This window comes from Sebastes umbrosus, chromosome 11 (genome assembly GCF_015220745.1).
Source record: "Sebastes umbrosus isolate fSebUmb1 chromosome 11, fSebUmb1.pri, whole genome shotgun sequence".
Lineage (NCBI taxonomy): Eukaryota > Metazoa > Chordata > Actinopteri > Perciformes > Sebastidae > Sebastes > Sebastes umbrosus.
The window spans coordinates 29,182,361-29,198,857 of record NC_051279.1 but is presented as its reverse complement, the minus strand read 5'-3'; the positions used below and the strand labels follow the sequence as shown (position 1 = coordinate 29,198,857).

General features: G+C 42.2%; 1 protein-coding gene across 22 annotated transcripts in view; it reads left to right on the top strand.

The window, feature by feature from the left end:
* rims2a (regulating synaptic membrane exocytosis 2a) overlaps positions 1 to 16,497 on the top strand; it is a 183,627-nt gene that overhangs the window by 127,325 nt on the left and 39,805 nt on the right. For 12 of the 22 annotated variants that reach the window (XM_037783863.1, XM_037783862.1, XM_037783865.1 and 9 more), the window contains 3 exons: positions 1,394 to 1,510; positions 4,420 to 4,605; positions 6,824 to 6,930. In XM_037783863.1, the coding sequence (XP_037639791.1) occupies positions 1,394 to 1,510; positions 4,420 to 4,605; positions 6,824 to 6,930 (410 nt within the window). Of the gene's footprint in view, positions 1 to 1,393; positions 1,511 to 4,419; positions 4,606 to 6,823; positions 6,931 to 7,270; positions 7,304 to 16,497 lie in introns of all 22 variants that reach the window. The other 10 variants (XM_037783886.1, XM_037783869.1, XM_037783878.1 and 7 more) reach the window with 2 other exon arrangements.

Below are 16,497 nucleotides of genomic sequence, written 5' to 3'. Positions count from 1 at the left end.
ACAATATATAAAAAAAAAACCTCCTCTGGAATTATAGCTTTTTGTGAGGCTGCTATTTAAAACATGTGTCTGTTTTTTTCCTACTTTTTGTGTCTGTAAAAGAAGAAATCTGATGTAATGTGCATGGTCTTAAGGTGTTTAATCACTCCGTAGAAGTGACGCCAAGCAGGTTTAGGCGTTTGGACTTTGCTGTTGTGTTCTTCCCTCCGTGAATGCTGCTGGTGTGTTCGGTGTACCACTTTCATCTGTCTGTGTGGCAACGTTGAGGAAGACATCTCCTCACCATCCGATTCCTCAGCCTCTCTTATCTTCCTCGCCTGTTTTTCCCCCTCTTTGAAATGTGTTACATCAACCTTTCCTATGAGCTTTCTCAGTCTCTTTACATCCTGTTTCTTTTAGAAATCTCTCGTTTTCTCTCTCTCCCCTCGGTTTCCTCACCCCTCCATCTGTCTGCCTATGATTCTGTCTATCTCCAATCCTTTCTCTCTCTCTCCTCCTCCTCCTCCTCCTCCTCCACTTCTTCCTCGGCGCCATCTCAGATCCATCTCTGTCTTCTCTCCTCCCTCCATGTGGTTGCAGCCATTTTCTCACCCTACCTCGAACCAGACATACTCAGCCTGTTGATGATCCTCAAAAGGACCCCAGGTAGACTTTTACCTGAGCGTGCATGAAGCCCCATCTTTCCAGCCCAACATCCCCCCCCCCACTCAACTCCGACCCGCAACCTCTTTCTGTTCTTGAGGAAGTCTTTCATTTGGGTGCTGAACACATGGCACTGACACTATGGCATTTTTTCTATCACTGTAGTCTGTATGAACCTCATACTGCAGTAGTCACTAACTGCAATGAGGAAGTCAACATCACACAACATGGTGTTCGGATGCACTGCTTCATATTGTCAGTGCCATCAGTGTTGTGTTGTGTCTTAAGTATATATTTCTTCTGCATAAGATCAAATATATACCTAATGTGTGTTACCTTTCAGTAGGACAGTATATTGAGTAAATGATTGACTGTGTGGCCACACACTTCATCCATCCCGTATCAGCATTGCTTATTCTCTCTTTTCATCCTCTCAAGTCATTCTCATAGAAACATTCCTCTCATTTTGCTCCAAAAATGTTGCCATTTGAGCAAGTGTGATTCCGAAAGAGTGACTATTGGCAATACTGAAAATGGATAAGTGTTCATTGGTTGTGAAGTTTTGTCCAGCAGAGGCGGGTTCTCCTGCAAACGTGTTAATTCATTCATAGTGTAACAGTGTATGTTCGTCTAGAATGAGAATACAAAAAGGTGAACTCCCAAGTTTTCTTCCATTGCAGGTGTTTTTTTCATGTTACTTCCCCTTTTGCTGAAAAAAAAAAAAATCAATGTTGTGATATTTTTTCGCCAGCCGCAACCACCGCGTGTACCCAATCTGCCGAGAGGAAGCAGTCAGGTTACTGCGTTCCACTAGGATGGCCCGCGCCTATTCTGAGGGCGCCTACTCCTCCGACTTTGACTACGAGAGGTATTGACATGCACTGCCGCTGCATCTGTGCATCCGCCATCTTGTGGTCTCCTCAAGTTGTCCCTCGTCCGTCTTTAATTTATCCGTGATCCTACGTGTGATGACAGAAAATGATATCCTGTCTGATATCGTTTTTTTTTCTCCGTTAAAGCGTCATCACAGCTCTGAAGTTGTGTCGATGTGAAATAATAAGACACAACCGCCTCTGTGTGTTGAGGCTCAGAGCTTATTGTTGGTTGTTGAGTGCAGTGCTGGCCGGCACCTGACTGTCTCTTCGTTGATGTCCTTGTTTATGTACCCATGTACATTATACCAACAGCAGTATGTTGCTCAGTGGTGTGTGTCGATTTTACTGTTGTCCTTTTTTTTTTTTACATGCTGCTTATTGCTCACCTATACAGCGGCATCTCTGATGCATTGCTCCGGGCTGCACAGGAGCTTTGTAAATTCTGCGTCTGCCCCTTTGGCTTCTTGTGTCTGGCCAGAATGGGCTGCCAGGCCGTTCCAAGCACCCATAGAAAGGCCTGCTGACACCCATCCATCCATCCCCAGCCAGGCCCAACGCCAGCGTCCTGGTGCACCAATAAAAAGAAAGAACTCACATCCCCCCCCCTCCTCCAGAGAAACGCTGTAAATGACTCCACTTTTTCAATCTTTCGCCTGCTGCCATCTGGCTTTCAGTCAGGAATAGCGTGACGTTTGTGCCATTTCTCTCCTCTCCAGGAGGAAAAAAAGTGATGAGTCCTCAGAACCCAGCCCTGAGAGCCTGACTGACTTTATTAAAGTGTCACAAAGTTTCCCTGAGGCCCAGCTTGGCTCGACTTCAGGCTCAGCCTATAGCCTAGATAGCCATTAACGAGAGCCCTCCGTCTTCTTTTCTCCTCCCTTTCTTTTCGTCTGAACCGACAGAGAGAGGAAAGCAGCTAGCATCTCAGTGTTTTACCCACAGAGGAATAGAATAGATTTCCCTCCTCTCTTCATACAGATGCAGTTTGTTTCTGTCTGCACCCAGGCAGAGTGAAAGCAACTCTGAGAACTGAGAGGAAATGAGGGCAGAATAAAGAAAGGCAAATGGAAGGGGAGACAGAGATGAGCAGCGGAGAGCATTAGCGGAGTTTGAGCCTTTTGGCAAGTGTCTTAGTTCAGGTGATTTCCCCTCAGAACATGAAAAAATGTTTTTCATGGTTCTGTTGTTTAAGTGCATCGCCCCAGAGTGTTCCTTGAGTGGGACAAAGCCAGCAGCGAATACGCATCAAAACAGCAGCTTTTCCAAGAACAGAAAAACTAATATTTTGGACTCCAGTGAGAATATAGTGAGCGGTGCTACTCCAAAGTGCAGTATGTGTATGTCGAAGCTATATCCATCAAATTACACCTAATGAGAAGTGTGATTTGTAACAGACATAACCTTCACATTACCCATAAATCCTTGGCCCTATAACAACCTCTCGATGTGAATCCACTAATGATTATGTTGACCATCACTGTGAATGACTGTAGGTAAAGAATGTTAAAGGCTACTTAAGGTCACTGACTGATGATCATTTGTTTTGCTATCGGAGACAAATAGGACATCTCCTCTACTGGACAATTTTTCATACTGCAAAAGGCTACAGACACTACAAGACTGTGACAAGATTGACTTATTAATTCAAATTCAGATGATTGACATGACTCTAAAGGAAAAAAAATAAAAACTTCCATATTCTCAAAAACATTAACAAAGTCAAGATTTAGAACAAATCTTTTGGTGTCTATTCGCCTTATTAGAAGCAGCTCCCACCTATTTGTATTGTGCAGACACCAACATGTCTCCTGCGCTTTAGAATACAAATGTTATAATAGTTTGGTTAAATACTTTGTTCTATTAAACTCTTTAAAGATTTACAAATTTAAACTTTTACAGTTTCACTAACTGTGTGCATGCTCTAAACCTGTGTACTTGTAACAACTCGTTCAAAAGGTCAAGTTTGAATATTTCCTTCACTTTTTATATGTGCAGTGTTGTGCAGTTTTATGAAAATGTCTTTTTTTTTATTAATGATTTTCCCAGTTGAGGAACCTCACCTGCTTTTTTTCCTCCAGCTCTTCAGATCAACACGATTTGCCTTCATCATCACTGTGCCAAAAATACTTAGGATGGCCGGGCATTTTTCAGGGAAATAAACAGATACAACACGCCAAATGCAATTTAAAGATACACTTCACTTTTCACTCACATTTCACTCTACCTCAAGCAGACTGCAAATGAACACTCACCCACCACGCATAGGAGACGACACATGGTCCCTGCTAGTTCTGCACAACCTGAGGACTTCACTGTTAATTCACTACAGGAACCATAAAGCACACAGGACCCACCTAGCTCTTTTAACATTAAAGTGGTGTCTTTTATTGTCCAAGAGTTACTGAATAATTTCTTTTTTTTTCACTTTAAAGGACCATACCTGCATTTTTGCTTGTTTTAGTCAATGTGCTGCAAATATAATATATACTTCACATTACGGCAGACCAGTTTCCAAAGCAATATACATTAATTTCAATACAAAAATCTGCACCCACATTACGGTGCAAGTGTAGTGAAATTTAACCCGAACTAAAGCATACACAATGTTCGTTCTGATTGCCTACTTTGACAACAAAAGTTGGGAAAAACGTGTTGCAAAATTTTGATTATGTGATATGGAAAATGGTGAGTAATGTAAAGTATAGTATGTGATTTGTAGTAAATGGGTTAAAACGTGCAAAAAAACAAAACAGGTATGTTACTTAAACACTTGCACTTTGGACGAGTTTTGAGGGTGCTGCCAATTTCTTTGCCCTCCATACTGTCCACCCTGCCAGCATACTGTCCCTGCCCTGCTGGGGGCCCCACTGAGTGCCTGCCTATCTCTCAATAACCTCTGTAGGAACCACGGAGCCATGGATAGACACGAGTATCACAGCAGGTCCCGCTCTGCAGACCAGCGGCCCACTATAGAGCGCCCCACGTCCCGCTCGCGCTCCACTGAACGCCCCCACGACTCTTCGCTCATGAGGTCCATGCCGTCTCTGCCATCTGGGAGGTCCGCCCCCCCCTCACCTGCCTTGACGAGGTGTGACCCAGATCGGAGACGCTAACCATCTTAGCACAGGAGCAGACTGGAGCTTTAGTCCTACAATCATTTCCCTGAGGCATAGCTACTCTGGAGGGAGAGATAATTTCAACATCAATAAGATTATTAGACTAAAGCTCAGTGAATGCATTAAGGCCAATATTATGCTGCTAACTGGGAATATGCAATATAGACATACAAGGGTCATATAAAGGTTAGTTAGCCTAGCTACCAGGCTGGCTACCTAGCTTACCCAAATAGCTTCATTTTAGACTATTTTAGATAGCAAACAAAAAGTATTTTTTTTAAAGGGGACCTATTCTTTTTTTTTGCTTTTTCCTTTCCATTAGTGTGTTATATAGTTTTTTGTGCATATAAAAGCTCTGCAAAGTTACAGAGCCCAAAGTCCACTCCAAAGGGAGTTACTCTACCCCACAGAAACACTGCTCCTGAACTGCCTGAAATGCCTCGCTTGAAGTCCCGCCTTTTCTTCCGTAATGTGGTGATGTCACCAAGTAACACATTTGCACAATACCTGCCTAGCGGGTAGTTTGGCATGCCCTCAAACAAAGCTAGTTTGACCGGAGCTGGTGCGGAGTCCAAAGAGTTTGGTTCGTTTGACCAATCACAGCAGTTTGCCAGTTGACCAATCAGAGCAGACTGGGGTTAAGGAGTTCAAACAGAGCGTTTCAGATGGAGGGTGAAAAGAGCTGCTGCAGCACAGACATTATGAGAAAAGTAACGCTTTTTTTGAGCATTAAAGCATGCAAACATGGTATAGTAGAAATCCGAAATACAAGTATGCACCTGAAAATAAACATTTTAGGTCCTCTTTAAATTTGTTAATCTTTTGATAACTGTTGTTTCTTGTTAATCCAGCCACTATCTAGATTTTACAAAGCAGTTATCGTCTAGCTAGTTAACTACTAGCTAGACGATAACTACTTTGTAAAAATCTCTGGTTGAGGTTTAAATCAACCGATACGATTATGTCTGCCCCCAGAGCAGCTCTACCTCTGCTAAATGTTTGCATCACTAGAACCTTTGTAGAACTCAAACCAGTTCAGACCCCGTCCCATGAGCTCCCACCCACCCCGAAGCCTTACTAACTCACAGAATGAACCAGAAAAACCACATCACCACCACCACCACCACCTACCTCCCACCCTCCCAGTCCCCTGCTTCCCCGCCTCACCTCACTTCACCCCACCCCCCACCTCCCCCACCCCCTCACGACTACCCCCCCACCACCACCCACCTAGCCACTTTCTGTTTTGTCCCCAAAAGCACCGGTGCTGTATTTTCTTTACACATGTTCCAGGCACGAGAAAATCCCGACACCGTTAGATGGCGTGCTGATGTTTTAATTTGGAACACACTGCTCATACGCTTGCGTGAGTATAGCAGTGATGGGCCAACATTTTTTTTTTTACTTTTGATTTCATTACTAACATCAACTGATGCCGTTTATCCTGCGATGGCATTCTGTTCCTTTCTTCTTTTTGTTTTGAGTTGAAACCTTTTGGGGACAGTCTGAACGCATGGTCGCACTGGTCTGCTGTCTCTGCATTGAACTCTTCTCTCCTTGCAGCTTGATGAGTCGACTGCACATGCGATTCACACCTGGCATTCTTTTTTTATTGCAGCTCAGTTCCCCCTACAGTTGATGTGTCCCTCCACTCCCATGCCATGTGCCAAACATCATTGCTGTGTGCATTGGTTTTTTTTATATTTGGAGATCCAAGACACTTCAAATAATCTGGAAATCTTCTTTACAAAGATATTTGCATAATGTAAAACAGTGTCAAGCTCTGTAGTCTTTACATCGAGCTATATAAACACTATTAGCTCTGCCACATAGAAAATTCAGCTTTAAATCATTAAACAGATACGATGATGTCTCAGTGGCACATTTGCTGTCACTGATTATTTTCCAATTGAGCCTGAAAGTGACACATATCAAAACAAGTAAGTGATCTAACATATATGCTAAATTATTAAACTGGTACCAGTCTCCCATCATATTAGATAGCTTTACTTTTTTATGTTAAGCTTTATCTCCAGCAATCAAACTTATAGCTTTCCCTTTTATGAAAATCCCCTTTACTTTTTTTTCACACTGTGATGTGGGTGCGACATGGCCTGGCCCCGCATCCACCATCTGATCTCGTCCTAATTTGTGTCTCACCCAGTTGTCCACTACTGTTTTGTCATGTAGGGCGCATCCTCGTAGTGGATCGGTCCAGACCAGTCCCACCAGTACCCCCATGTCCAGTAGACGAGGACGGCAACTCCCACAACTTCCACCCACGGGGAAAGAAAGAAGTAAGTCGCCTGGTTGTTTTCTGTTTGCGTTACAGGGTTATTGTCGGTGAAAAGACGTAAAGACATGTGTATTAGTGCGACAGTGTGTTTCCGTTCAGTACCTCATAATGATATTTGGTGGCCCAACTGATTGGTGCTGAGGTGGAGCTTTGGTTTTTACCGCAGCTGCTGACTGTCAACAGGATTTGTATTTGCTGATGGAATCTCTCAGTATAAGCTATAGATCACATCTTATATGCGAGGATTTATCTTTGTTGTTTTAACGTTTTATTGGTGTTGACTTTTTTGCCTTCCATCCATAACATCTCTACTCGGTTCCTTTTTCCATTTTCTCTCTCAGAAGATGGAGACGAAGGAACAGAGCCTTGTGAAGGTCTGTACCTGAATGTGTGGGTTTAGTCTTTCAGACTGAGCGTGCCGGTTGAGCCGCACCTCACTCTGAAGGCCAAAACCCTGTCTGCAATGGCGGGTGCTCTGGGTTTTACTGGAGTCTAAAGCTCACTCTGTGCTCTTTGAACCCTCCCTCTGTTGCAGCTGTGTACGGTTTAGATGTCCTGTGCCGTTGTGTTGTGCTGACCTGCAGGCCTGTCTGGATTCCACTATTGATCGTACCAGTGTTGTGTTCAAATGCAGCCTCCTTGTTTCCATGTTTTGTATTTGTCTGGGAGATTTATTTGAACTATTTGTATCGCTGAGATACTTCACCGAAAAGCTAATCTAATGATTTACTCTCTGCACTAAACAGGGTAAACTTAAGGCTTTGAACTGACATTTTCACAAATACAAAGTGACAGTTGAAGTCGTATTTGTTCCTCAGCCCTCCCTTTAACAAATGTCATGTGTTGTAGCGACTTGTTACGTGTACTGTAAGAAGAAAAAGCAATGATTATTTTATCTTTGAATCAGACGGCAGTGAAAAACAAAGAGCGTTGTAGCTTTGCAACGATCAGAAGGGAGTGACTGGGTCAAAGATAGAGAGAGAAGGGGAAAAAGCTCAGGCAGTTCTGGAGAACTTGTCAAAGCACTCGCAGAACTCTTTCATCATTGTCAGAGTCCATGAGGGCTTTCCCTGTCTTCTGTACAGCGGCCAACAAGCCCGTCTCTCTCTCCTCTTTCTCTCCATCTTCTTCACTCTGTCTCTCTCAGTCCTGCTCTTCCTCTGTATCTGTGCCATCTTTTTTATCACTCTCTCTGTCTGGACCTCTCCCTCGCTCCTTTGTGTCCTCTTTCTTCCTGCCTCGATCTCTCTTTCTACTTCTTTTCTTTGTCAGGCAGTTTATCCTTTTTCACTTCTCTCTCTCTCTCTCTCTCTCTCTCTCTCTCTCTCTCTCTCCTTTCTTTCTTTCTTAGTGTTTGTGTCTCTTTCCCTCTCTCCACCGTAGCTTTCAGGACAGTAGCAGTGTGTGGGCAGTGGGGGGAGGTATTGATCTGACCTTGTGCTGTAGCTCCCACTGAGCCGTATGGCACTCAGCTTATGTAAGGCAAATGTCTGCGTATGTGTGTGTGTGTGTGTGTGTGTGTGTGTGTGTGTGTGAGTAGCATTTTATGGACTGGATCCATGCTATATAGCCCCTTGCTGATTACAGAGAAGAGCTGGACTACTGTTGATAAACCTGCTGTTGTTTCGTCTCGCTGCTGTGCTTCCGAAGACGATGAATGAATGATACCTCGTACTTGCACATACCTAATTGTCTTGTATGTTATCTTTGCTTATGTGTGGCAACTCCTAAGAGGGAACAGGGGAGGAGCTCGGGGAATCTGGACCCCAAAATGGTCGACCAGGTGTGTTTATTACTACAGAAATACAGCCTTTAAACCAATCCTCAAGCAGTGTGTTCTTCTCCGTTTTCTTGAAATGTGTGATTCAGCTTGATTTTTCCTTAAAACAAACTGGTCAAGGGCGCTTTCACAAGCCCACATTTAGTCCGTTTTAAATTAAATATGGACCGGTTCAACCCCTTGTGTGGTTCATTTGGGCAGTTGTTAACACAGTAATCGTACGGACAACAAACAAAGAGGTGGTCTCGGACTGTTTCCAGTGAACCAAAAGGTAAACACACGCACAGGTAAACGACAGGCTAACATGACTAGGTTAACTTCTGGACTTTTGCTTGACATCTGGGCCGAAGAGAACACACAGATTATACTAAATAAAGTCCACAAAAATAGTGAAGTTTATGAAGTCATTGGAGATAAACTGGCAGAGAAGGGATTCATGTGCACAGTGAAATCTGTACCGAGTCAAAGTGAATAAACTTGACTGCAATATCTCAAAAACGTGGAAACGAAACAGACTAAAGCGAACCAAAAGTATTAATTTCACTCTGATTCAGACCAGCCAAACGGACTATGGCTTCATCCGAAATCACATACTATGCACTACATACTTAAAAGGTGTACTATAATTCAACATACTTTTGTGTGAATAAACAGCAGTATGTATTTTTTTGAACCATGTTTTGGACGCACTGAGCTGTAATATACGTCGTCACTTCCTGAGAGCCTCCTTGTCGGTTGGAGACATGTAACCATGGTAACCTGTGCCAACCCCATGTGACCAAAATGACGGTTTGTGAGAATCAAAGTCTGAACTATTCTAAAATATATATTATTATATGTTAAATTGAAGCATTATTGATGTTACAGAGCCGTCCGTCAACATCTGTTATGGAAGTTGTCATTATTAATGCATTGCGTTGTAGGATATTTATGCCGCCGTAGTGACCAGCGCTTGCATACTGTAATATTTCACTAGAAATGGTATGCAATTTGCATACTATTGGTTTCATACTAAGGTTTCGGACATACTAAAAAATCTCACATACTGTTTGAGCGTACTAAATAGCAATTTATGGCTTGTGAAAGTGCCCCACGAAGAGTTACAAAAATAATTCCATGTTTATTCACAATGGATATATTATTAGTACAAGCTCTGTTTGTTTTTGGATGGGAGTAATGTACAGTACGTGTTGCTGTACAGTACATCCATCCACAGGCTTGAATGAACGGCCAGACTGTTGGCCGAAACTGGAGTTCCCCACAGTTTCCACTTCCTACTTTCCCATCTGTTTATGTGGCGTGCTTCTGTCCTTTGACTGTGTGGTGCTATTACTCAACACTTCCATACTAGCTGTAATAGCTGACTGACTCAGTGGATTCAGTTTCTCTTTTTCTATAATCGTTGTCGTCTGGTTGATATTCTGCAGGTCAAATACTGCTGTATAGTATAGTAACAAACGCATGGTGCAATTAAACTCACATTGTACATCAAAGCATTTTTGTGAAGTGGGTTCCAGCATCTCGGGATAGCGGCGTGTTTGTGTGTGGATCTGTGGATGTATGTGTGTTTAGAGCACATACAGGAATGAGTTGCCATATTAATGTGATTTACAGTACCAGTATAGGGGATTTCATGAGCCTCCATCTGTCCCTCTACTAGCAGCAGACTGTGAGGAAAAACCCCAAGGCCCGCCGGTAAATGGGAGGAAAGGCAAGTCCTCTGAATAGTGTGACTGCGTGAGTTTGCTGTGTGGGCTTTCTCGAGCAACGCGAGTTCTTCATGTGTGACACTCACTAGCGTCTGTGACCCTCGATACTTTGCTCCTCTCGGGGACTCTTCCTTCTTATTTGCCACGGCACATTTAGTCAAACTTCCCTCTGTCCACATTTCTTCTATTCTATAGACTGAGTGTGGTTGATTTGGAGTGATCAGATTAGAGAGTTGTATGTAGCCGAAGCTGATGTTAATGTGTACAGAGTGCTGTCGTCGTGATCTCTGCTGGTCTGTCCCTCTCTGGCTCTATACGGCCCAAATCTGCCGTCTACTTTGATAGAAATTAATTCTGCTCAGCTCCACTTCACAAAGAAAGAACTCTCTGTTTCCATTGTGAAATTGCCAATCATTTTAATTAGATGTGGATTATTGAACACATACACATACACACACCCTGTATAGTACTCCATTATTAAGTCAGTCATACATAACTTTTGCAATTTTTAGCCAAAATATAAGATAAATTATTAGGGCTGTTCCCTCTTAGTCGACTAAGCGGTTATTTCCGTCTTAGTCGACAAAGATTTCTTTAGTCAATTAGCCGTTTTTTTAATGCATTTTTCATGCTGAATGACTTATTTCAAAGAAACTCATGAACACATCTCTGCTAAACACAATATTTAAAGCGGTGCTATGGTGTGATTCTTTATGGAGAAACTCAGTTTTATAGATATGTTGATTAAATCAACTAATTTATTAGTTGACAAAATCCTATGAGTGTTAGTCGACTAAGAATTTCTTTGGTCGAGGACAGCCCTATAAATTATTGCATCTCAACAAATAATAATTAAGTTTCCTGAATTCTGTGCATTTCACTCTGCTATAGAAGTACTGCATGCAGAGTCTAATCTCTTAGTTTTTAGACTGTTACCTCTGTCGGCCAGCAGATGGAGCAAAGTTCATTATCTTTGATGAGGAGCTGTCCATGATTTCAGTGCTGAAGTGGCAAAGAGGTCTTTTCCTTTCCTCTTCCTCCTATTCTTCCTCTGGCCTCTGTTGTCACTGCAACATATATGTATAATGGTTTTAATGTGTGTATTAAAAGGTAATAAGATGATTATTTTTTTTGCTAGGGCTGTCAATTGATTAAAATATTTAATAGTGATTTAATAGTGATAAATAGCAAATTAATCGCACATTTTTTTATCTGTTCAAAATGTACCTTAAAGGGAGATTTGTCAAGTATTTAATACTCTTATCAACATGGGAGCGGGCAAATATGCTGCTTTATACAAATGTATGAATATATTTATAATTGGAAATCAATTAAAAACACAAAACAATGATAAATATTGTCCAGAAATTTCACAGGTACTGCATTTGGCATAAAACAATATGCTCAAATCATAACATGGCAAACTGCAGCCCAACAGGCAATAACAGCTGTCAGTGTGTCAGTGTGCTGACTTGACTATGACTTGCCCCAAACTGTATGTGATTATCATAAAGCGGGCATGTCTGTAAAGGGGAGACTCATGGGTACCCATAGAAACCCATTTACATTCACATATCTGGAGGTCAGAGGTCAAGGGACCCCTTTGAAAATGACCATGTACGTTTTTCCTTCCTGAAATGTAGCGTAAGTTTATTTAGCCTCCTTCCCGACAAGCTAGTATGACATGGTTTAAAACTGAGTCCGCTACAACCTCCGAAAGATCGATTGTGTTAATGCGTATTAGTGGCTTTAAAACAATTGTGCGTTAACGCGTTATTATTGCGTTAACTTTGACAGCCCTATTTTTTGCACATTTTGAGCAGGATCTTGCAGGATCTCAAAAAGTTCCCTTGATAACCCGAGGTCCTTAAGATGCCTGCAGTGTGCAAACCAGTGTGCGTGTGTGTATATCCGTATGTGTGTGTGTGTGCGTGTCTTGCTGTAGAAGTGACATGGGAGGACCAGCAGCGAGGGCTGAATGGCTCTTTGTCTGATGGAGGGACACAGCCTCACCCCTCTCTCACTGACACAGGTTGGTTGGTCTGGGTGTGGATTTCTGACACTTTAACAGTCACTTTGATAGAGTATTTTTCACAATCAACCATATGAGTCCATGAACAGTAACCAACTCACAGAGTCTGTCCTGACAGTGCGTTAAAGGGTGTGCTACCACCTGACTGTGCAGTCAGTGCATCATTGGTGATGAGGTGGAGCGTCGTCATGGCTTCTTAACAAACAGCAGTTCTTATGAAATGAAACCACTCCTTTCAGAATGTGTCACAGGATACCCAAACAAATAAGCTAAATGCTTATTGTTGTAAATGTTGTCAAGGCTGTAAGAATGAAGTGCATGTTATGGCCTTGAGTTAAGTTTGTGCCGTAACTGTGAGGACTCAATCAGCCGGTAGCTTATCCATCATCTGCCTTCTCACTTCAGAGAGGACTAATCAAACAATACAAAATCTTAAACCAACCAAGCAGTATTAAGCTACCAATGGTAATTCATGTTGTCCCGCATATTTAATTGCTAAAAATAAAGCTTTTTGAAGCACCTGATTTAGCTGCATACTGCTGGAAATTGCGCAGAGAACCCTGTTATAAAGTTTGGAGAAGCGTCTATGTGAAAAATCAAGAGTTAACACTCAGAATATTGTGGAACAGCTTTCTAAAAATGTCCTCTAAGACCGTGGTTCTCAACCTTTTTTCGACTCAAGAACCCCTAAATGGATACAGATTATGTCACGGACCCCTACTTGATAAGATTTTGCTTCACTTTCGCTTCAGTCTGAAAAGATTTTGGTTGTTATACATGATAAGGACCAGAATTCTATAGTTCGAGGTAACCGTGGAGTAAGTGAAACCTATTATCAGAATAGTCACTCTTATGACTCTTTCTCACATTGGGCTCACTTCTATAGTAAATTAAATAGGGAAAATAAACTATTCCCCATTTTTCTGGGGATCCCCTGGAACTCCCTCGAGGAAATAATGCGAAGAAAAGATGAGTAAGTTGTTCCTTCTTCATGGACTCATATATACAGCATATGCACCTTCAAAATCTAAACAACATTCTACCAAAGTGATCTGTCATTGAAGACTTTTTCCTTCCCAGTTTGTGTGGACACTTATCAGCTGGATTACAGCCTCACCAAAGTCCGACCTGGACAATGTACCGTAGAAGCAGAATGATTTAAAATGATGATTAACGTGAGGTTGCCCAGGTCAGCCTCTGGATGGCGTCCTTCTGTCTCCCTGTCTCTCCCCTCTCGGTGTGGTTTTGCAGTGCAGCATGGAGCTGATGTTTCTGTAGACACTCTTCACTCTTCTTCATCGCTCAGCGTTTGAAAACAGATTTAGGTTGACTTTGTAAAACACTGCAAATCTCATTAACCCCCTAACAAAGAAAAAAAAGTGTCTGGCAGAGTGTCCTACTTAATTTAATGAAGTTAAGTTTGATGAGATGCTGTCATCCGTGGATGTATCGCACATGAAACGTGTTGCCAAGGTAATGAAGCACCGCTTTCTTGAGGTTGCTGTGTTTGCTGTGGCTTAATGTGCCTCCATGGAAACACGTCTTCTTCACCTCCTGTTGAATTAAGCCCCCTTTATATTTATTACCTGTTATGTCACCGGCTGATATGTCATGCCCACGGGGTCGTGGCTGTGGTGGCTTTAGATTCTACTTATTTTAAACGGTGACATAAGACAAAGTCAGAAGAAGAACAGCACAAACAGTTATGTAAGCATGTTTTCTATACTTGTTTTGAAGCTTTGACTCTTCACCATCCACGTTGTTTTTTAACTGATAAATTTGTCGTTAAAGAAGTGCATGTAAGGTTGGTGTTGTGGGCTAACAAGGCCCAGTGGATGTCCACTTGGTGTGCAGGGGATCAGGTCTGGCCGTGAAGCCTCTGGCTCCCACTGCCTGAGATTCAAGCTGTAATGAACCTTCAGTCAGTGTGGTCATCAGTCGTTCTCTTACTCTCTCTCAGTCCCTCTGTCTCTCTGGTTCTCTATTGCTCTCTCTGCATATTTTTCTCAACCGTTATGTATCGTGGAAAGGCTGACTGAAGAGGGTCGTGCCCTATTTCCCAGCTTGACCACACTATTATAATATTTTCTTAACACTCAAAGCTATCTCAAGGCTCCTCAGCAGTGATTGTGTAAGGAGGGGGGTAGTTTTAATCACACCCCTCACCACCCCCACTGATTGCTCACTATTTTCCCATAACAGTCACCTTCTGTGCTCCAACACAATAAACACCAACAACAACGTCTCTGGACACACAACAGAGCAAAATGCCTATAGGACTGAAATGTGAGGTGAGGAAGACGTGAATTGTTCTACTTTTTTTCAGCTTTTTGCAGCTGGTGCAGTTGCTCAATTTTTGAATCTCTTCTTATATAAACGGGTAGATATTTCAAGAACCTTGTAAATCTGATGCAACAGTATACCTGTGTCTTGTACTATAAGCAATAAGCTGCAATGAATAACAGCACACAGTTTAAACAGTAGTTTAATAATGAAATTAGCAACATTTGCCACTCAGTGTTGAAACTGATCGGTATGTCAGTCTGACATAAGAAATGCATATTTGTTGAATGTGCCATCTCAGTGATATAGACAATGAGTCACATTTAGTTTTATATTGCTTCTGGGAACTAAAGACTACTTTATTTGAGTAAAATATTAACAGAAATAGATTTTTTTTTAAAATATGGATGATGCACAAACACTGCTTTGACTGTTCACATAACAAAACATTTAAAGGGGACATATCATGAAAACCTCACTTTTCACATACATTTGGGTATCTGGAGTGCCAACCAGCCCATAAACTGTGAAATAAGACAACCCAGTCAGTTTTTTGTGGGCTGCCAAGATTAGAAAACATTTGATTTAACGAGCCATTCAAATTTGGCCTTTTTAGCATTTGTCAAGCCTTAGTAACACTGACCCTGACCCATGCTGGCATTTACTATTGCAGAAACGTAGGTACCTCCATAGCGTAAAACAGAATTTTTGGGACCATCTACTTCTTATTTTACCTCAATGAATCACCGTTTGTAATTGTTTGCAACACTATGATTAACTTGCTGTTGTTTCTGTAGTCTTGGAATAATTTGTCATTCAGAGTTGCCGTTGGGTTAAGTAGGAGATGTTAATACCGAACTGTATTATTAACCCACAGTCCACAGGAGACTTTTCCACACTGACTTGTTCTGGTTTTTCACTCCCATCTCTGTCTTAATATATCACTCTCCTCATGACCTACATGATGCAGCTGAAGGAAGGATCTCTTGATTATCATTTGACTCTCTAATGAGATGATGTTATAGCTGCCACAAAGAGATGAAAGCCGGCGAGGCAGATGTCTCACATTGTCTTTTTTATTCATGTGACACTTCATTATTCACTCTAATAGAGTACTAATTGAGCTAAATGCAAAAACTCTGTGTAAGGTTGTTATGGAAATGAAGTCTGATGGGAGTGGGTTTCTTTTGCCTCTCCCCGGCCGTCACTGTTAGTTCCGTCAGGTCCAGACTCCTGGACGCAGATTAGACGGGAAGAACTGTAACAGTATGAATGGCGGCCAAAGGGGGCCAGCCTGACTCTGCGGAGGGGGCTAGACTGACCCCGATGTTGAACCCACGATCTGAGGTCATGCGGGTCCACAAGTGGTTGCTTACACGGGACCAAAACACACATAGGGAACATGAGAGAGAAATGAAAGCGCAGAAGGGAAACAAAATCCTCCTCAGAATATTCCAAGGCCTCAGCAGGCTGAGCGGAAGGAACGAAGGACATGAATAATACGAAGAGGAGGGAAATATGTAATCAGAAGCAGCAGTCAATCTTGTTGCGAAACCTTTTTTTGAGACAGATACTGTAGCTGACGCCTGCGTGTGTGTTTGTGTGTGTGTTTATTTGAATGTGCACTCAGGTAACGTCGGTATTTTTTTGTCAATTTTCACGTTTCTTGCTGGAACCTTGTGAGGTAGTCGGCTCTCTTTTGTGCGCTCGCTGCTCTGTGCTTTCAGTTTGTGTTGTTGTTGTTTTTTTTTTTCTTTTCCTTTA